Source organism: Clupea harengus, chromosome 10 (genome assembly GCF_900700415.2).
Source record: "Clupea harengus chromosome 10, Ch_v2.0.2, whole genome shotgun sequence".
In the NCBI taxonomy this organism is placed as follows: domain Eukaryota; kingdom Metazoa; phylum Chordata; class Actinopteri; order Clupeiformes; family Clupeidae; genus Clupea; species Clupea harengus.
In genome coordinates, this window is record NC_045161.1 from 9,502,666 (window position 1) to 9,523,967 (window position 21,302).

The 21,302-nt window shown below is 43.9% G+C and overlaps 1 protein-coding gene across 1 annotated transcript in view; it reads left to right on the forward strand.

Annotated features, from left to right (window-relative positions):
- Positions 1 to 1,026: 1,026 nt before the first annotated feature.
- Positions 1,027 to 21,302, forward strand: part of adcy1a (adenylate cyclase 1a) — a 21,751-nt gene continuing 1,475 nt past the window's right edge. The window contains exons 1-20 of the mRNA XM_012839414.2: positions 1,027 to 2,088; positions 3,251 to 3,400; positions 5,372 to 5,490; positions 5,689 to 5,800; positions 6,675 to 6,802; positions 7,026 to 7,184; positions 8,342 to 8,483; positions 10,953 to 11,108; positions 11,397 to 11,582; positions 12,724 to 12,821; positions 12,938 to 13,025; positions 13,566 to 13,655; positions 14,069 to 14,319; positions 14,620 to 14,743; positions 15,150 to 15,266; positions 16,851 to 16,997; positions 17,261 to 17,359; positions 17,738 to 17,852; positions 19,510 to 19,634; positions 19,834 to 21,302. The exon at positions 19,834 to 21,302 is cut by the window's right edge and continues 1,475 nt beyond it. Coding sequence (XP_012694868.2) covers positions 1,516 to 2,088; positions 3,251 to 3,400; positions 5,372 to 5,490; positions 5,689 to 5,800; positions 6,675 to 6,802; positions 7,026 to 7,184; positions 8,342 to 8,483; positions 10,953 to 11,108; positions 11,397 to 11,582; positions 12,724 to 12,821; positions 12,938 to 13,025; positions 13,566 to 13,655; positions 14,069 to 14,319; positions 14,620 to 14,743; positions 15,150 to 15,266; positions 16,851 to 16,997; positions 17,261 to 17,359; positions 17,738 to 17,852; positions 19,510 to 19,634; positions 19,834 to 20,142 — 3,288 coding nt within the window. The 5' untranslated portion in view covers positions 1,027 to 1,515 and the 3' untranslated portion in view covers positions 20,143 to 21,302. The remainder of the gene's footprint in view (positions 2,089 to 3,250; positions 3,401 to 5,371; positions 5,491 to 5,688; positions 5,801 to 6,674; positions 6,803 to 7,025; positions 7,185 to 8,341; positions 8,484 to 10,952; positions 11,109 to 11,396; positions 11,583 to 12,723; positions 12,822 to 12,937; positions 13,026 to 13,565; positions 13,656 to 14,068; positions 14,320 to 14,619; positions 14,744 to 15,149; positions 15,267 to 16,850; positions 16,998 to 17,260; positions 17,360 to 17,737; positions 17,853 to 19,509; positions 19,635 to 19,833) is intronic.

Below are 21,302 nucleotides of genomic sequence, written 5' to 3' on the forward strand. Positions count from 1 at the left end.
TAATACTTCTGTAAGTGGTTGCCAGAATTTGGTTGCTATGGTGAAGGAATTAGTAAAACTTACCCTTTGGCTCTCTGGCACACTGCACACCTCATCTTGCACACCAATAAGTCCACCGAGCTGTTGATCCCTAAGCTGCCCTTCCAGCACCTGGTTGGAGAGATCGCTCAGGACTTCAAGACTGATCTGCGCTTCTGAAGCTTTTCACGAGGCCAGCGAAGCTTCTCTGGTTGTTCCATTTGCGGACATCAATCTGTGTGCCATCCACACCAAGAATCACCATCATGCCCAAAGACATCCAGCTGGTTTGTCACATCCAGCCAATTATAAATGATCTCAAATAGTTTCTTAAATTCCCTATTTATTGTTGGGTTGCTGTTTTTAATTCCAAGTTTCTGCTTAAGATGTTGAGTGCTGTAATGTCTGAGGCATTTCAGGTGGCACTGTTTTAAAAACTGTGTTTTCAGGCTGCTCTACTCAACTCGCCATGTCAAACTTTAATAAATGAATCTGAAATCTTGAATGAACTAGTGTCAATGCACTAAAGTAACAAAATTAAAATACTAACACCGTTGAGCTATGGGGAAAACATACATGTAAACATATGCACGTATACACACACGCACAGACACACACATGTAATGAGAAAGAGAGAGCGAGAGAGAGAGTTATTTTTCTGTGTACGAGGATCTGAGCAAGCTTCAACCCTTATTGAACTGATGTCAAAATCCACTTAGGCGCACAGTAATAAATCAATTTGATGACAGATGAGCAAGAATAATAGACGGATGCAGGTCGGTAATCCCTAACACCTGAACCACACATGAGCTCGCTAACGGTTCAAACGTTGTCAAAAAAGGTCGGGATGGAAATTGAAGCGCTTAATTAAGAGGCCACCCACGCGTAGCCTGTCATTGGTAACAGCTTCTATTTTTAGCGCTTGCCATATTCCGTCAGAGGAGGGGGAAAATCTCCCAGGTTATGTCTGTCTTACTCATATCACAGACTATCGCCTTCTCTGCACCAATGAAATCAGTCACATCAGCGTGTCTTGACGGGACAGACACGCGCAGCATCCTCACAACATACCCGGTTAGACTAAACTGCAGATATGACAGTAGCATTTTTCTGACGGTTCCGTGTTCAGTGTTTTGCTGACTTAGGGTCCACGCAGACACGCACAGAATGAGAGCGAGGCGGGAATGTTGCTGTGGGATCCCCTGCTCTCCGCCTCCGGTCTTAAATTGCCCACGCTCCTGCACAAGCTGCCATCCCCTCCTCGGAGAACGTGAGAGGAGAGAAAGAGCGAAGGCGGGGGGACTCGTTCAGGAGACTTTTTTTTTATAATAGGCTCTATCTATGCACAGACAACACACTATAAACAAGCCTGTGAATGAGAGCATGTTCAGTCGGACGCAGACTGTTTCCAGCTCTACTTTACGGACTGTTATCTCCTGTTTACAGACATCTGGGGTTAATCTGAAGTAAACAGTGACCTGCGTGAATGGCATCGCCATGGAAGGACTTCTGTTCCAAAGAGTCAGGGGCCGGCGGAGAAAGAGTCTTTTTGCATGTGCCGAGCTTGAGGCGCTTTTCCAGCAGTACAACCTGAGACTTGAGCAAACGGCCACGCTCAAAGCGCTGCTTGTGCTCATTCTGGCCGCGTCCGCGCTTGCACTGGCAGAGCTTCTGTCTGGGGGGGCGAGCCTCACGGTATCCAAGGGCTCGCACGCGGTCCACTGTGTTGTGTTCGCCTCGCTCTTCATCGTGGCGAACGTGCGCGAGCTGCAAGCAACTCAGCTTCAGCAGATTGCCAGGCTCGCGCTGCTCTTCAGCTTTACGTTTGCGCTCCTCTGCTGCCCACTGCCTCTCACGCTCGAGCTGGTTCCATCTCAAGGAGGGCAGGAGGGCTTAGCTACCCCGGCACCAGATCAGGGTATCTGGCAGCTTATGTTGGTGACTTTCATAGCTTATTCGTTGCTTCCCGTGCGCGTGTTGTTCGCGCTCCTGTTCGGGATAGCTTTGGCACTGGCCCACCTCACCGTGACTGTATCCTCGGTACCAGGACAGAGACTACTTTGGAGACCGGTAACTCTCTCTCTCGCTCTCTCTCTCTCTCTCTCTCTCTCTATGTCTCTCCATCCTATCTCTTCTAATGTAACTGTTTCTAGATCCCTTTATATGACAAATATTATACATACAGTATGTACCTCTTTGTCCTTAAGGTTCATTTTATTCTATGGCAAAAGTGTGTGGAACAGTTGATGGCCCTCGCTGAGAACACCAGTAATCTAATGTTTACCAACACATTGCAGCGTCAAGTTGATGTTTCACTAACCAACCAACACACACACACACACACACACACACACACACACACACACACACACACACACACACACACACACACACACACACACACACACAAACATGCACACACACAAAGAACCATTGTCACGCAACAGCACCATAATCAAAACCACTTTGTTCTTGTTGGAGATCCCTGAAGGGGACTCACCACAGGCCCCAATCAATAATAGTTTATGTTCAGAGCAGGAGATAATTAAATGGCTGAAGTCAATTTCTTATTGACTCAGGGACAATAACCCCCCCCTCCCCCAACACACATACACTCTCTGTCACTGGCACACACACGCATGCACACACACACACAAGCACACATTTAGTCTCATAAGCTCTCCCTCATCAGCACTGGTTCAATCTTGTAACAGAGACAGTGAAATTTCAATACACAGTTTCAATGTCCAAAAGTATCAGATTTTATCGTTTTAGTAGAAGTTTACTACAGCTAAATCAATGATAGAGTTTTAAGTTAACTTGCAGTTTTCACACCAACAAATCAAATGCATTGTCCAGAGAAGAGCTATGAAAAATGAAATACAACACATATGTATTTGGTAACATTAAGAGGTCAAAACAATCTTATGCATTGGCCCAGGGTAAGCTTTGGAGCGTTGTAGTGTTCTCTGTGACAGTTGATGATCATGGTTGTTTATGACTGACATCCATTTCTCACGTTATTCTATGAAAAATAGACTTAACTATACCCTTTTGAATTGTATTATCTTTTTAGATGAAAGATGTATTTGATTACAATTTTATAGTAAATATTTTCATTTTTCATTGAAGTTAGAATGTAGAAATGTATTCTAGAGCACTGTCAATGGTTATGTATGCCCTTTTTTTACCCTTAGCTTATTTTGTGAGTGTGTGTGTGTGTGTATTCCAGGTTTTGGTGAATGTGCTTTTGTCGGCTGTGGTGAACCTGAGTTGTGTGTTCGTGCGTGTGCGGACAGAGCACGCTCAGAGAAAGGTCTTCCTGCAAGCCAGAGACTGCATCCAGCAGAGACTGACACTGGAAGATGAGAATGAAAAACAGGTGAAATACAAACACACACACACCACACACACACACACACACACACACACACACACACACACACACACACACACACACACACACACACACACAAGCACACACACAAACACACACACACTCATAGATAGACACACATAGATACACACACATACAGGCTGAGAAGTCAGAGGGTGTAGAAGAAAGAGATACTTGTTGTTTCTTAGCGACATTGTTTCAGAGTAAAAACTAGTTTCATTAAATTTGTCCTAATTGTTTGCAAATGATTCATCCCACCCACATGTTCAGTTCTCTGAATAGATGGCAACACCACCTACAACTATCTAACCCCCTACCTCCACACACACACACACACACACACACACACACACACACACACACACACACACACACACACACACACACACACACACACACACACACACACACACACACACACACACACACACACTCTCTCTCTCTCACTCTCTCTCTCTCACACACACACACACACACACACAGATGGAAGGTAGAAATAGGAATGTACCACAAAAGGCAAGCAGAAGAGGATGATGTGAGATCTGATATGGGGAAGATGTGATTTGGATGCAGGGCACAAAATATACAGGTTTATTTGCATGTGATTGTGCCACAGAACATTAATAAATGAAACTTGGGTGTTTGGGTGGGTGCAGGAATTTCTTTGCCCCTCTATTGGCACCTGTCTGTGTTTGTGTATGTGAGTGTTTGTGTGTGCATGTGATTGCATGTGTTTGTGTGTTTTTTGTGCACGCTTTTGTGTATGTGGCTGTGTGTATTGTGTCATGTGTCATGTGTCTTTGAGCAGCAGACGTGAGTTCCACGGTTTTAACAGGAGAAGCCAAACGTGTGCATCTCCATGGCAACATTCACCTTTGCTGTGCCAACTAACTCCAACGCAGCAAACTGCCAATATTCACACTTTGTCTTTAAAAAGTTCTCCATGTTGCCAAGACACCTGTTGTGTCTGTGTGTTGTGAGTTTGACCACTGTGTGTGTGTGTGTGTGTCTGTTTGAACACTAATTACGCAACTCCATTAAACTCTAATAGCAGTGGCATATCATGGAAATGGCCTGATGTAGCCATGTTGGAAAGACCCTCTCCTGGCATTGATTCAACCCCTAAAAGAAAATCTCTGTTCCTCAAAACAGAAGTTTTTCTGTAAAAAAAAAAAATGGCCTTAAAATGGCTTGGATGCTCTAAAGCCTGAGCATGAGCCTTTGCCTCATTTAGTATTTATTGATGCATGAATAAACAAACGAGCCCCGCCTCTATCTCCACCCACCCCTGAGCCGCTGGCCTGCATCTCCGACTCAGACACAAACCTCTGCTTGTTCTGTTTTACTAGCTACTGTACACTACACAATGGCAAGTGGTAACATAGGCGTCATTCCGGCATATATGTTCAAACTGGAAACCGACTCTGAAGACGAACAAGAAGAAGACAGAATTCTACAGGGTTGCCTACAAGTCGATGTGTCGGAATGCTAATGTATTTTATGTGATTCATCTAGATGTGCCATTAGGAAGAAACGTTTGGAACACCATAGAAATTACCATAAGTGATATCGTACTATATGTATACGTATACTGACGTTACCCCTCCTTCTGACAGGAAAGTTGACAAGATTGTTTTCTTAGGTTTGTGACATATGAAACCCAGGCTGTCTAATTCCATGTTTTCGTTGATACACTGCAGTTCCAAGGTGGAAATACTCAGCCATGGGGTTGAATGCTTATTTTGCTGAATGCTTATTATGTGTATCATATAAAAAACATCATATGGACATGACACACACACACACCCTCTAACATATACAGTACACATACTTACACACACATACAACCCCTGCATAAAAACACAGACACACTCACACTCACCCACACATTTATAAACATTCGCATTTTAAAATATGCAAGAATATATGCTAATTTAAATCATGCCCCTCCCACAGGAACGCCTCCTCATGAGTTTGTTGCCAAGAAACGTCGCCATGGAGATGAAGGAGGACTTCCTGGCTCCACCTGATAGAATCTTCCACAAAATCTACATCCAACGCCATGACAACGTTAGGTAAAGATGAAGGAGCAAGAGAGTATGTGAACTAATTTAATGTTCTAAAAACAAGAGTTTTGACAATCTCTATCTGTATTTTTCTGTACGTCTGTCTATCCCTCTTCCATGTCTGTCTCTGTCTCTGTCTCCATCATTCTTTCGGTCTCGCTTTCTCTCTCTCTCCCTCGATCTCACTCTGTATCTTTCTCTCTGTAGTATCCTGTTTGCTGATATTGTGGGCTTTACAGGACTGGCCTCTCAGTGCACAGCTCAGGAACTGGTTAAACTCCTCAACGAACTCTTTGGCAAATTTGATGAGCTTGCAACTGTGAGTGCTCCGTGTGTGTGTGTGTGTGTGTGTGTTATGTGTCTGTGGCAGTTTAACATGCAGCCATGCGATCCCTGTCAACGATAAGAGACTAATATGGTTGCTGCTATATCAGTGGCATAATCTTCTCTTCTAAGTAGCAGTACTTGTTGTGCATTATGTCTGGATAGAATGCTGCTATTGTGTTGGTTCTTCTATGACAGTGTGTGGGGGAACTAAAAAGAGAACCCATTACAATCATCCACACCACAAAAGAAACCAGAGCCAGAGCAGAGAAGTGGATCTTAACAAATACGAGACTAGGAAAAACTAGAGATTTACAAAGACTGTGACTAGACTATGAAACTGGAACTAGCAAACTTGATAGACCTGAGAGCCTTGAGAGACTTGAGACTTGAGAGCCTTGAGACATGAAACATAGAAACCAGTACTGACCAGAACACAAACGAGTAAGTCACCGAAAAGAACAGAAAACAACCAGGTATAAATACAACACTTAATTGGTCATGTGACCAATTAACTAACAAACAGACAGGTGGAAACAATGCAAGGAAAACAGACACAGGAAGTCAACAAAAGCACATGTACAAGCATAACAAACACAGGAAGCACATGTACACACATAACCACACTACAAGCCTCTCTAGTTGGCGGCCTCTAGAGGCCCGGAGGTCCCAACTTGTGACACGGAGGTCCCAACTCGTGACAGCTTGAGCAGAGGTCAGGTGAGTTTGGGAATGTCTGAGGCCATCAAGACTGATTTATGACTGTGTGTGTGTGTGTGTGTGTGTGTGTGTGTGTCTGTGTCTGTGTGTCTGTGTGTGTCTGTGTCTGTGTGTGTGTGTGTGTGTGTGTGTGTGTGTGTGCGTGACAGGAGAACCACTGCAGGAGGATTAAGATTCTGGGGGATTGCTACTACTGTGTCAGCGGCCTGACCCAGCCAAAAGCTGACCATGCCCACTGCTGTGTGGAGATGGGCCTGGACATGATTGACACCATCACGTAAGTGTGTGTGTGTGTGTGTGTGTATGCCTATGTGTGTCTTTGAGCAGATTACATTGGTTGTGTTACTTTGCATGTTTGTGGTCGGTGTGTGTTACTATAAATGCTTCTAATGCGATCTCTATGTGTGTATGGGTGTGTGTGTGTGTGTGTGTGTGTGTGTGTGTGTGTGTGTGTGTATGGATGTTTGTGTGCGGATGTGTGCCCGTGTCTATGAGCACAGGTCGGTTGCCGAGGCAACAGAGGTGGACCTGAACATGCGTGTGGGCTTGCACACGGGCAGAGTGCTGTGTGGGGTTCTGGGATTGAAGAAGTGGCAGTATGATGTCTGGTCCAATGATGTCACTCTGGCCAACGTGATGGAGGCAGGAGGGCTGCCTGGGTGAGTACTGTTACCACCTCCCTACTCTACCCTTACACGCACACTACTCCGACCACACACTACACCTGTCTCAGCCAGTACCTATCGTATACTTAGTCACTAGGTCATGATTACTTCCAACCAGTTTCAGAAATTAACTTAACTTATGTGTCGAGTGGGTGTCTTGGCCTCCCCACATTTGATTTTCAGAAACATTTTTAATGTCCTTTAATGCAGGGCATTTTTTTGTAATCTCACATAAAAACCTTGCAGAGCATGCGGTGAACTCATGCCAAATAATGCCGTTAAATATCAACTATAATATCCTTCATAGTACACATTCATCTGAATATAAACAAACACATGAACTGCTGCAAATTACGAACATGATTCATAATGAGGAGTTTTTATAGCCCCATTTCAATATTTATATTGCACTGTTGCCCCAAGGCATCCTTAATCGCTGACCTGGCTCCACTCTCCCATTTAAGTCACTCCCCGCTGATTCATGCTTGCATGCTACCCATAATGCACACAGATATGGCTGTACTTGGCTCTCACTACTCAGCCACTACTCTGCCTCTGCTCAGTCCAGCTGGAGCTATTTCCTGCTCACTCACTCACTCACTCACTCACTCGAACCAGTGTCTGATCATATCCAGCTCATCTGCTCACCCTATACCGCTACAACTATTCACATACTTACTTTACTCACTCAACCACCTAACAGATCACTCACTTTTTTTGGCTTTGTCTGTCATTGACTAATTTCTCATTTACTTTTTCTCTCACTCATTAATCACTCACTTACTCACTCACACACTAACTCCCTCACCCTTTCACACACACTCACTACCCTGCTCACCCATTCATCCACACACTCACTCACTCACTCACTCACATTCTCACACACACTCACCCACTCACTCACATTCTTACACACACTCACTCACTATCTCACTCACCCATTCATCCACACACTCACTCACTCACTCACATTCTCACACACACTCACTCACTCACTATCTCACTCGCTCATTCATCCACACACTCACTCACTCACTCACTCACATTCTCACACACACTCACTCACTCACTCACATTCTCACACACACTATCTCACTCACACATTCACTCATTCACTCACCCACTCCCTCCCTCACGGCTGTGCTTTGCAGTAAGGTGCACATCACCCAGGCCACACTGGAGTGTTTGAATGGGGATTACGAGGTGGAGCCGGGGCTTGGTCACGAGAGACATGCCTACCTCAGCAAGCACGCCATAGAGACCTTCTTCATCGTGCCCTCGCACCGCCGCAAGGTAGGCAGCACACACACTCATGCATACACACACACATGTGCGCGCACACACACACACACGCACACACACACACACACACACACACACACACACACACACACACACACACACACACACACACACACACACACACACACACACAGCATTTCCTCCATTGCACACAAAGCTCCTTGTGACAATACAGTTTTTCTCGATTGCTTTGGCACATTTTTCCATTCACTGTTTACTTTTGCAAAACAGCTCACACACAGCCCTTAACAGAAGCTGAAATGACCAAAACACTATATGATGTTTTCAGAATGACACCACTTTCTCAAAACTTATCACACACCCATCAAAACCAAACATTTCCATCAAAACCTACAATTTGTGCTCAATTGAAAATGTATGTTTTCTCATTTATTTAACAATGGATAACAAAATTCAAACTACAGCTACCAATATGAACCTCTGTAACCCTCACTTCAACTTGTGTGCAACACCCTCACAGTATTGACTATTTTACCACTGCCAACATACTACAATTTGGGTTTTGCACTGAACACTCTTACTTAGGGAATATACTGTCAGAAAGTATTTGAAATCTGAAAATGTGTATACAGTAAAATATTGTAGTTCTTTTTTTTTTTGTATTGCTAAACACTATACAATATATTCTAAACAAGGACCTGTCAACACCATTGATTTACATGTGCTCTACTGTGTACAAAATGGCAAACATGCTGACACAAAAATATTTTTTGCAGTCATTTTTCCACATTACATGTATATTCTGTAAGAAGTCAAAATTACAGGTTTCAATATACAGTAAAAAGGTCAAATCTGTTCTGCAGTGAACATTCTCCCCCTGCCACCAGTGTGGGCCAGTGTGTTGATTCTGTAAAAATAGTGTAATAGGCTATAAATACTGTAAATATAAAGTAATCAGAATTCGTTGTAAATTACTTTAGTGAAACTACAGTATACATTGTATCGTGGCAACACACTTTACAAAAGTATAGAAATGGTTGTTGCCAAGAGTGCAAATACAGTACGGTACATTGACTGTAAAGGCCAGCAAAGTGTCATTGTCATTGCCGAACGTACAAACAATTGATGCAACAGTATGATGGATCAGGTTTGGCTGAACCCTTTGGCCAGCCTCTCTCATGGAGAGGTCATGATTGACTATGTGATCCGTTACACTTGCCCTAATTTCATTAGAGCATCTTACACGAATGCCAAGTCCCTGACAGGGGCCCCTCTACCTCTACCACAACCTCTTCCTTGTCCTGTCCTAGTCCTTGCTGAGGTTGTTGGTTGTTGGTAGCTCCTCGAAACATGCTTGGTATCAACTTCAATCTATTGACCTCTTTTAGAGGTTGAGATCTACTTGATTAGTTTTGCACAGAGAGTTCACACAGGTGCTGACAATATTTAGAATATAGAGAGCAGGTTCAGTAGGCTGCTACTAAGTGTCTGCAATGTGTTGACATGGGTATTCAATTAGGTTTTGTGTCTGTCTCTGAGAAGTGTGTTAACTGTTTTGAAAAGTGTGTTAAAACTCAAAGAAATTTGTGTGAAAGCAATGAGAAATAGTTAACCCATTCGCCAGAGAAGACTCTTGCTGTGCAAAGTAGATGTGAGCATTAGATTAAGTTGACCCATGATTCGCTAAATGTGTGAAAACAATCGAGAAAAACTGTAATAGTTCTTTCCCAGAGCCTGTACAGATTTTTCTTTCCCTCTTTACCGTCTTTCCTCTCTCTCCTTCTCTCCCCTTCTCTCCCTCTCTTAGTCTCAATTCTCCCTTTCTTTCATGTTCTAATCTCACCTTCAAAATATTTCCACACATTTTCACTAAAACCCACAGTGAGCGTGTTTGTTTTTTTATTTTTCCTGTTTGTGCAAGGGCTTCAAAGGCTTCATGCACAGAACAAGATACAGGCCTGCAGAAAATTTCCATTACCTTTCGTTCTGCCTCCCCCTGTTTCTACATTCCCTCTGTCTATCTTTATCTCTCCCTCCACCTCTCTCCCTATCTCTGTTTCTCTGACTCTCAAATTCAACGTGCAAATCAATGTTCAAAGTTTGCTGTCTGTATTTGATGTTTCAGTTGAATATGTGAGATGTCTTTCTTCAGGTGCATTAGCCGTGTGATTAAGCTAGGTTGCCTGTGCAGCTGTGGGACTTGCCTGAGGCTGTAAACTCAGTTACCCATTTGTGGGTTGCCCCTTGCCAATTTGTTTGATGGGGATCTTTTACACACACACACAACCTTTTTTTTAAGGGCTTTGAAATATGTGTTTCACTCTACCTTATTTGCCCTCTCTACCCCTCTCCCCTTTTCTATTTGTCTGATCCTCTCCCTTCCTTCATCTCTCCATCTCCTACTCCCTGTCCCTCCCTCCTTTCCTTTCTTTATCTGTCCTTCTTTCCCTCTCTCCTCCTCTCTGTCTCTCTTCTACTTATCCTGCCATTTTCTCTCAGATTTTCCCGGGGCTAATCCTGTCGGACATTAAGCCGGCCAAGCGCATGCGTTTCAAGACTGTCTGCTGTCTGCTGGTGCAACTCATGCACTGCAGAAAGATGTTCAAGGCCGAGATCCCCTTCTCCAACGTTCTCACCTGTGATGACGACGATAAGGTGTGTGTGTGATTACATATTTCTATGAGTGCATGTGAAAGGATTTGCAAATGTGTCTGTGAATATATATTTATGTGCAAAGGATTAAACAAAAAAAATGGCTTCTGTCATTAGCAAGGGGGAATCATTTTCATAAACAGTCAATTGACTGAAAAAGAAAATAGTTAATATTTGTGCAAGTTTTTTTCTGGGGATATATATTGTCTGTTCGTTTTACTGAGATTAGAAATCAGATATGTTTCCTCACACTGCGCCATCACCGCTAAAGTATGCGTCTGTGTGTTTCAGAGACGAGCCTTGCGTACTGAGAAAGTGCGCAGCCGGACGTCGTTTTCAATGGGCGTGGTGCAGAACTCTCCAGAAACACGCGTGAACCGATACATCAGCCGGCTGATCGAGGCCCGCGAGACAGACACACACGCACACCTGCACTATGTCACACTCTCCTATAAAGACAAGAAGAGAGAGAAAGGAGTGAGTGTGTTTAAATGCGTTCAAATGCATCCAGAACCCAGCTTTTCTGGCACATTTGGTCATAATCTAGTTATCATGAATATGGTCATAGCTGTATTCCGGTGACTGTGTGTATCCTTTATACCCCTTCGGTTCAAGTATTACAGAAACCCTCACAGGAATTTGCCACACAGTGTGCCATGGCACCACACGATGCATCATAAACCTGTTCAGATAGCTACACATAGAGTGTGAAGTGTCTGAGAGAGTAATCACAGCACTTCTGTGTTTGTGTATCAGGTGTCATCACAAATGGCAGGGATTTGGTAGGATCATTCCTACAGTGTCAAAATCACACTACTGAATAGTTGTCAGAACTAAAAAGGGGTCAACAATTATGAACCTATTGCAGAGCCAATTCAAAGTGAAATAAGTGACTGAGTTACACTGGAGAGTTCATTGAAGATCAGTGCTACACTATCATGAGTAAATCTAACATCCTGTAAAATGGGATGAAATGGTATGTAAATTGTTAAATTAAACCTTCTTAGAGTTAGAGTTGCACTGACTTATGCTGTGGATTTACCAGTTAAATATAAAGCTGTGAAACTTGCCTTCGTGTAGACCACTGCCTTGCACTCCTTATCATGGAACACAGTTTGTGCCATTTTAGGGAAAGTGGATTTCTGCCTACCAGCTGTTAACATCATTAGCGGCTCTGCAGTGTGCCAGAGAACACCCTAATTGTGCTAACTCTTGGAAGTCACATTATAGGTGCACCATTAAACACAGACCCTGCTGATGAGGAAGACATTGACCAGTCATCTCATTACTATTTTTTATGTGTGCCCGTGTGTGTGTATGTGTGTCTGTGTGTGTGTGTGTGTGTGTGTGTGTGTGCTTTGAGACAAGTCTTTGATCAGCCCCATTTGGCGATAAACTGACCCGGTAAAATAAATGAGTGTGTGGTGTATGTGTGATGGTATGGCCCCCACAACACACAGCTGCTGCTCGTAGTGGGAGATCAAACTGAGCTTTGAGTTTTGTTGTCTTGTGCCTGCAGTAAGCTTCTGATATGTTCTCTCTCTCTCTCTCTTTTCCTCTTTTCCTCCCCCACTTCTACCCACCTCCCCTCATCTCTTTTTTCCCCGCTCGCTCTCAGTACCAGAAAGTGTGCGATGATCATTTCATCAGTGCTGTGGTCCTCTCTCTGATCCTCTCCGCTCTGTTTGGCCTCATCTACCTTCTCATTATCCCAGGGTATGTGCACACACACACACACACACACACACACACACACACACACACACACACACACACAGTCCTGATGTGTGGGATTCTGTTGAACTATCTGTGGTTGCTCCCTCTCTGTGCAGGAGGCTGCTGCTTGTGGTGGTGCTGCTGGTTCTAAGCATCTGTTTCCACTCGTCCTGCGTCATGTACCTCCACATCACAAACATACAGGTAACACACCCACACTAGTGTACGTACACTAATGAGCCGCTCCACACACACACACACACACACACACACACACACACACACACACAATTACTCTCACTCTCTAGCTCCTCTCTCTGGCTCTCTCTCATCTTATTTTCTCTCTATCTCTCTTTCTCTCTCTTTTCTGTCTCTTTCTGTCGCTCACCGTTGTGTTTCTTTCCGTCTTTTTTCTCTCTCTCATTAAGCCACAACATTTCTTTTAGCTTCACACATAACTCCATGTGACTCTCTCACTCATTCGCTCTGTATTACAGTATGTGTGATTTAATGTAAATACAGACGTTTAACAGAAGACATCAATTTCAGGAATGATGTCCCTGTACTTCTCCCATAATCATACCCATGTCTTCTCCCTCTCTCAATCTTCAACTCTCACTAAACTCACTTTTTCTTTCTTTCTTTCTTTCTTTCTCTCTGTCTTTCTTTCTCTCTTTCTTTCTTTCTTTCTTTCTCTCTCTTTCTGTCTGTCTATGGTATCACTTTCTTTTGCTGTCTTTTTAGTGTGCCCCAGGTTGTCTTACTCTGCGCATTCGCACAGTTCTGTGTGTGTTTCTGGTGCTGCTCACCTACTCCATGACCCAGAGCTGTGTGGTGAGTTAGCTGGTGTGTGGAGGCCATACATGCACATGTATGTATGTTTTGTCTGTGTTTTGTCCGGGTCTGTGTTTGTACATTTTGTGTATTTGTGTGTTTATGTATGTGTTTCTGTGTATTTATTTGCAGTGATGGATGCATGTTTGAGTGTGTGTGTGTGTGTGTGCGTGCGTGTACGTGTTTGTCTGTGGGTGTGTGCGTATGTCCCATGTGTCGTTGTGAGTCTGTTTTGTGCTATGTGTAAATGTGTGTTTGTTTGTGGGTGTGTGTGTGTATCTCTTCTGTTCCCTGTGTGTGTGTTTGTGTGCGTGTGTGCGTGTGCGTGTGCGTGTGCGTGTGCGTGTGCGTGTTCGTGTGTGTGTGTGTGTGTGTGTGTGTGCATGTGTATCACCAGTCATGGGTTTCCACAGGCCACCAGTCTGCCGTGGTCATGGGAAGACAACTCCAGTGCCTCTATGGTGATGGTTGTCGTGGGCAACGCTACACACATGTGCACTGTGTGTGAGCGTGCTCAGTACGCTCTGCTGTCGTGTGTTTGCGCTCCGCTCAGCATCACACTCTTCCTGCGCGTGTCATCGCTTCCCAAGATGCTCCTGCTCTTGCTCCTTGGCAGTCTCTACCTGGTCATCATGGAAACCAGCAGCTACCGCTTTGCCATTGGGTGAGTGGTCCCAGAGGCTGTTCAGGCAAACAATGGCTCTATTACTTGGTTTAGGATGGACTGATGACTTGGAGTGAACACTCAATTCCGTTGGGTTGGGTGTTTCTGCTTAATGGTGTCCTTGGTTACAGAACGGTGGTGATGACTGAGAAATGTGTTTCAGTTCAATATCCATTACATTTATGCATGTGTGTGTGTTTGCATAACTGTCTATTTGTGTGTGCGTGTGTGTGTGTGTGTGTGTGTGTGTGTGTGTGTGTGTGTGTGTGTGTGTGTGTGTGTGTGTGAATTTCCATGTAGTGGTTTGTTGCAGGGCCGTGGCTTTGACTCTCTGTTGGCCATGCTGCTGTTCTTTGGAGCCCTGGCCCTTCACTGCCGGCAACTGGACCTGAAACTAAGACTGGACTTTCTCTGGGCTACACAGGTGTGTGTGTGTGTGTGTTTGTGTGTGTGTGTAAAAGTGAGTCTCGGTCCTCTCTATAATGTGAGTGACAGAGAGAGAGAGAGAGTATGTGTGTAATTGTGTGTGTAGTATGGGTCTGTGATGATTTGAGTTAGTAAGTATGTACCGATGTAACGTCCACTCACCAGCATATTCCTCTTCTTTATTGCCCTCTGCTGGTGGGCAAAGAAAGCTGCATTTGAGTGAACCTAAGAATCGAACAGCATCACAGCGATTGATAATGGACCTTATTTTGGAGGATACATTGTGTGTGCATCCACTGACCTGAGTTCTTGAGTGAGTGTTGTGTGTGTGTGTGTGTGTGTAGCCTATGTAATTGTATGTGAACACACTCCTTGTGTGTGTGTCTGTCTGTTGTGCATTCCAGGCAGAGGAAGAGAGGGATGACATGGAGAAGGTGAAACTGGACAACAAAAGGATCCTGTTCAACCTCTTACCTGCTCACGTTGCACAGCACTTCCTGCTTTCCAACCCTCGGAACATGGTCAGTCACCACGGCAACCACCTGCTACACCCACTCCAAGTGTCAGCTTTATACAGCATCATCATCCCCCTCTCTCTGTGGCAGTGACAGTGACACAGTGTGATACACTGCTGATCTGTACAACAAAGAAAAAAAAACAAATGCACTACCTGGATGTCCATCTAACAATAACAAGCACCACATTACAGCTGCTACTGGTGGATGTATAGCATCTGTAACTCCAGTGTTCACCACTAACGCTGTTGGATATATATCACGTGTAACTCCAGTGTTCACCACTAACACTGTTGGATATATATCATGTGTAACTCCAGTGTTCACCACGAACACTGGTGGATATATATCATGTGTAACTCACTCCAGTGTTCACCACTAACACTGTTGGATATATATCATGTGTAACTCACTCTAGTGTTCACCACTAACACTGGTGGATATATAGCATCTGTAACTCCAGTTTACCGCTAACACTGTTGCTAATGAACACTATTGATCCCACTGCTACTTGCTGGCGTACATCCTGTGACGGCAACAGATGCTGCTGACGCTTGCACAAGCGCTCCAGTGCTAATGCTCTGAACGCTGGACACTGTGTAGTGCCACAGGTTTTCCTGTTCGTGTTTTTTTCCCAAGGAAATGATGTCATCAAACATCCTGGAAACAGCACACCAGGAAATGTACATCCTCAGCCAAGTGTGGGATTGTTTAGTAAATAGTGGGAAGGGGAAGGCATGTCTGTCCGGCCTGAAACACACACACATACACACACACATGCACACACACACACACACACACACACACACACACACACACACACACTTATACAGTAGCAGTGAAGAATATTCACAATGTTCCTATTTGGCTACGACTTCACATAAAATGAATAGCCTGTTTTGTGACATCAATACGCACACAATACATATTTGAGAAAAGGAAACATTCCCATCAGCATTCTCAGTCTCCCTGTCTGTGGCAAGGGAACGACATGCGCACACATATACACACACACACACACACACACACACACACACACACACACACACACACACACACACATACTCACACACACACACACACACACACACACACACACTCACACACACACTCACACGTGCACACGCACTCTCACACACACACACACACACATGCGCACACATACACACACACACACACACACACACACACACACACACACACACACACACACACACAGACACTCACACATATACACACACACTCACACGTGCACATATACATACTCAAAGTGAATCTAGTCCTTTCTCAGTCTGTCATACCACATATAAGAGACGTATCAGAAGAAATACCTGGGAGCTCTAAAAGCACTGAGAAGAATAACGTCACGAGTCCCTCGCAATGCAACACAGGACTGCCAAATAGGCCTGTGATACTTTGGATTAAGGCATAGATAGACTTGACTGTGGTTCTGCTTATAGAGACATAGAAAAGACAAAGCTATTGGCAGCAGTGGGCTCACAGGTGTGTGTGTGTGTGTGTGTGTGTGTGTGTGTGTGTGTGTGTGTGTGTGTGTGTGTGTGTGTGTGTCTGTTTTGTGTGTGATTACAGGACCTGTACTACCAGTCCTATGCTCAGGTGGGGGTGCTGTTCGCCTCCATCCCCAACTTCAATGACTTCTACATGGAGCTGGATGGCAACAACATGGGCGTGGAGTGCCTACGCCTCCTCAATGAGATCATTGCTGACTTCGATGAGGTCATCTCGTCCCTCTGTTTCTCTCGTCCCTTTCAGCCCATCCTTCTGTTTCTCGCCTTCATCTGTCGATCTCATCCCTCTATCATACCCTTAGTATTGTTATCCCCAAATATCTGTTGTTCTTCTGGCACTGCTGCACATCTGTATTTATAATCCCCTCTGTTCGTATTGTGCGTGTTGACAAACCCTCACTCACATTCCTTATTGTATCTTTCGCTTGTTATTCAGGCCTGTTTCTTTCTTTCTTACTCTCTTCTCTTCAGCTGATGGAGAAAGAATGCTATAAGGACATTGAGAAGATAAAGACCATTGGCAGCACATACATGGCAGCAGTGGGGCTTGTACCCACCACAGACTCACAGGTGTGTGTGTGAGTGCGTGTGTGTGTGTGTGTGCGTGTATGTGTGTGTGTTTGCGTGTGTTTGCGTGTCTGTGCGCGCATGTGTGTGTGCATGCGCGGGTATACGTATGTGTTTGTGTGATTTTTTTTAATACCTACTAAAATGCCTGCGGCCTAAGTAAGATCACCACATATTTTAGCGCTGTATTCATAGTCTTTTCTTTGTCCACATCATTCATCACCAGATGAAGTCTTTCCCTCCCCACCCTCCTTCTCCCAACACACACACACACACACACACACACACACACTGCGTTTCATTGGTGTTGCTCATTCAGTAATTGAATGTTGGAAGTAATTGCTCTGTGGTAAAGTGCTCTGATGCACACTTGATTGGCAGGTGAAGAAAAGCATCTCAGATCATCTGTGCATGGTGGCTGATTTCGTCATGGAGATGTTTGACGTGCTAGAGGCTATAAACTACCAGTCCTACAATGAGTTTGTTCTTCGAGTAGGTCAGTATGTGTAAAGCCTTTATACTTGTGTGCGTGTGTGTTTCTGTGTGTATGTGTGCATGCTTGTGTTTGCCCCCATGGCCCCCCTGTGTCCAAAGATTTTCTTCCGACCCCCCCCCCCCCACACACACACACACACACCACCACCCACCCACAAGAGATGTGATAACCTGTCTGCCTGTCATTTTTGCAACTCCATCTGGACACACTCCAAAGTCCAGTGCAGTTAGTCAAGCTTATTCCATTTGACCTCATAAAGACATTCCAAAACAACTTTTGCCATTCCAGTAATCCTCAAGTATCCCAGGCGGAATGCTTCATTTCCCGTTTCTCATTTCCCATACACCCACAGATAGTAAAAAGGCTATTGTTGTGTGACATTAACTTCCTTGTTTTATGTATGTTGGTAGAATAATTCGTTTGGTTTTAAGGTTGTGTAATTGAAGCCTGTAATGGGCCTCATTTATCAATACATCCATGTGTGTTGATAGGTGCCAGAACTCACTTAAAACACAACACACGAATGCCAAATGTTTCATGACTCATTCTGAACTCATTTTAAATAAAAAATGAGTTTGAGTCGAGATTTTGAAAGCTTACTGTAAAAATGTCACAATTTCAAATTAGGCTTATTGTTTAATTTCCTATTATCTCAAGGCCCCCCTTGCAACTCCCTGAGGCCCCCTTGTGGGTCCCAGCCCTCTCGCTGACAACCACTGATTAAGGACATCAGTTTCATTCAAATCTAATAGCTGTAGTGACTGTTTTTTTTATTATGATGATGATTTGTTAATAGTAATGGTGTAGGTGCAGGTACATTTTATTTTGAAAAGACCTAAAGGGTGACCACCCTGAGTAAAGCAACAAAATCCTAAATTCAAAGAGGAGATGGCAGAAACTAGCAAGCTAACTAGCGACAGACATCTCAGTGATTTGTATGTAAAACACCAACAACAACAACACAGTTAGCACTGATAAAAGCTAGCTATTTTAGAATCTGTTGTATTTTGGTGATATACTTTACTTTACATGTGTAACATTTTTTGCAGGGGCTCAGCCTGTTCTGAAAATAGATAACCACAATGTTGTTTGTTTTTGTATATTCATTTGAAAGTAATTTGGATTGCATTATTATGTCATTTGGGACTTAACTTACAGTAGTAGTAGTAGTAATAATAGTATATAATATAAATATATACTGTATAATAATGATATAATAGTATCCAGTCTTTTTTTTATCTTTCTTCCTAAAAGAGCTGTTGATCAAAGACCTGTATAGCTTACTGAGAAGGGTGTTTCAAGATGCCCTGAATCTTTGCCAAGTCACTGTTATGTCAACACTTGTTATGATTCCATGTTGAAGTCCACCGCAGTCTAATGTACACAGGAAGTTCACAACAATTAAAGTACATTCTGGGAAAAAAGGAAACATTTTCTTTTTCTATTCCTTTGAACCACTGGATGTGGCATACTTTGAGGAGACACAAAGATACCACTGAATACCACAAAGATATCTCCCACAAATGTACTCTTATATGTTTATATGCTTGTTTCAAGAAGTGATGAGTTTGTGGCAAGGACTGTATGAAGACTAGGTGATTGGACAACTAGATGGGTAGGCTGAATGATTCATTGATGAATATATCCATGCATTCAGGGATTAATGTGGGGCCAGTCGTTGCCGGGGTGATTGGGGCAAGGCGTCCTCAATATGACATCTGGGGAAACACGGTTAATGTGGCAAGCAGAATGGACACCACAGGACTTCCGGGCAAAGTACAGGTAACTTACACAAACATACGCCCACACATGAAAACACTTCTGTGACATGCGTGATAGCACACAGCAGATGACCCTCTTTTTCTCTCACACACACACACACACACACACACACACACACACCTGTACACTTGTGGAATCTGAAATAAGTGACGTAATGAAATAAGTGACGTAATGCCTTAAACAAACCTTTGACCCGCAGGTGACGGAGGACGTGTTCCGGCTGCTGCAGGGTCACTACGAGTTTATGTGCCGAGGCAAAGTCACAGTGAAGGGCAAAGGAGAAATGCTCACCTACTTCCTGGAGGGGCGGGCTCAAAGCTGCAGAGGCGTGGCTCAGCCTAGTTCCCATGGTGACGAGCACAGGTCCAGCCTGTGTGTGCGGACAGCCAGCAGCTACTCACTAAGAACACACATGCACACACACACTCACACTGGCAGCACAGCCACCTCCAACAGCGCCATCCTCTATCTGCCCTCTGCTGCTGTCTCGGTGGCAATGGAGGTTTGATTGACACAAAGACTGGTCTCCATGGTGACAGATGTGCAGATCTCATTCCGTAACATGGGAATGAGAATGCGAATGAGATGAGTGGCATGAAGACACAGAGCCACACAGAGGGAGAGGAGGAAGAAATGGCCTTGATTTGTTAGAGACGTGCGTGGTTGCGTTGTTGCGTGCATGCACATCTGCATGCCTTAGTCCAAACAACACTTGAATCTTCCGTATTGATCTTGCTGTGGTGAAAGTCAATCCAAGCAGGTGTGACATATCAGTCAAACTGAAATGCTGTATTTGTGTGTGTGTGTATGTGTGTGTGTGTGTGTGTGTGTGTGTGTGTGTGTGTGTGTGTGTGTGTGTGTTTGTTTGTGCATGCATGCGCAGGTGTAAGTGGATGTATGTGTATGTGACTTTCGAGCGCGGGGCCCTTCTGCTCTAAAGAGGCAGCACAATCGTGTCATTTTAGCTAATTATTCCAGTGTTGATGCTTTTTAAAACTTCCAACATATCTGAATATGACTTTTGATAACTATGGATTTGTGTTGAATATGCATGAATGGCTACACGTATGTGGAAGTGTTAAGACTGAGCTGCTTTTGTTATGTGGGCAGATACAGTGTATTTCAGTGGAGTGGTGAGTATTGGTTTATGGTGAGGCCTTCAGACTGACATCTTTGGGAATCAAAGAACAGAGACAGAGAGAAGCACACACAACCAACAATACCTTAATCCACACAAACACCCATGTCCACTCACATAGACTCACACACACATACGCACACACTAACACACATACATACAGCAGTGTGTCAGTACAGTCAAAGATAGCGAGATGAAATTAAATGTGTACATGTTACAAAGGTGCACTATGTAGTTTTTGATAGCAAAAACAAAAAGGTTTCTAGATGTCTCCTAATGACATGCATGAAAAGGACACATTTTCCAGCATCTCTGTGTATTTTTGTATTCTATATGCCTTCTTTCAGGTGTTTTAGTATGATTTAGTCAAAGGCAAGTGTAGCATGTTAAAACTACCATTAATGGCTTAAAAGAGACTACAAATATAGCATGGGCAGGAAACTTGGAAACTCTGTATACACTATTAGTTATAGTGTTATATACTATAACAACAACTACATATTGCACCTTTTGGGAAGTGTTATGTCCCC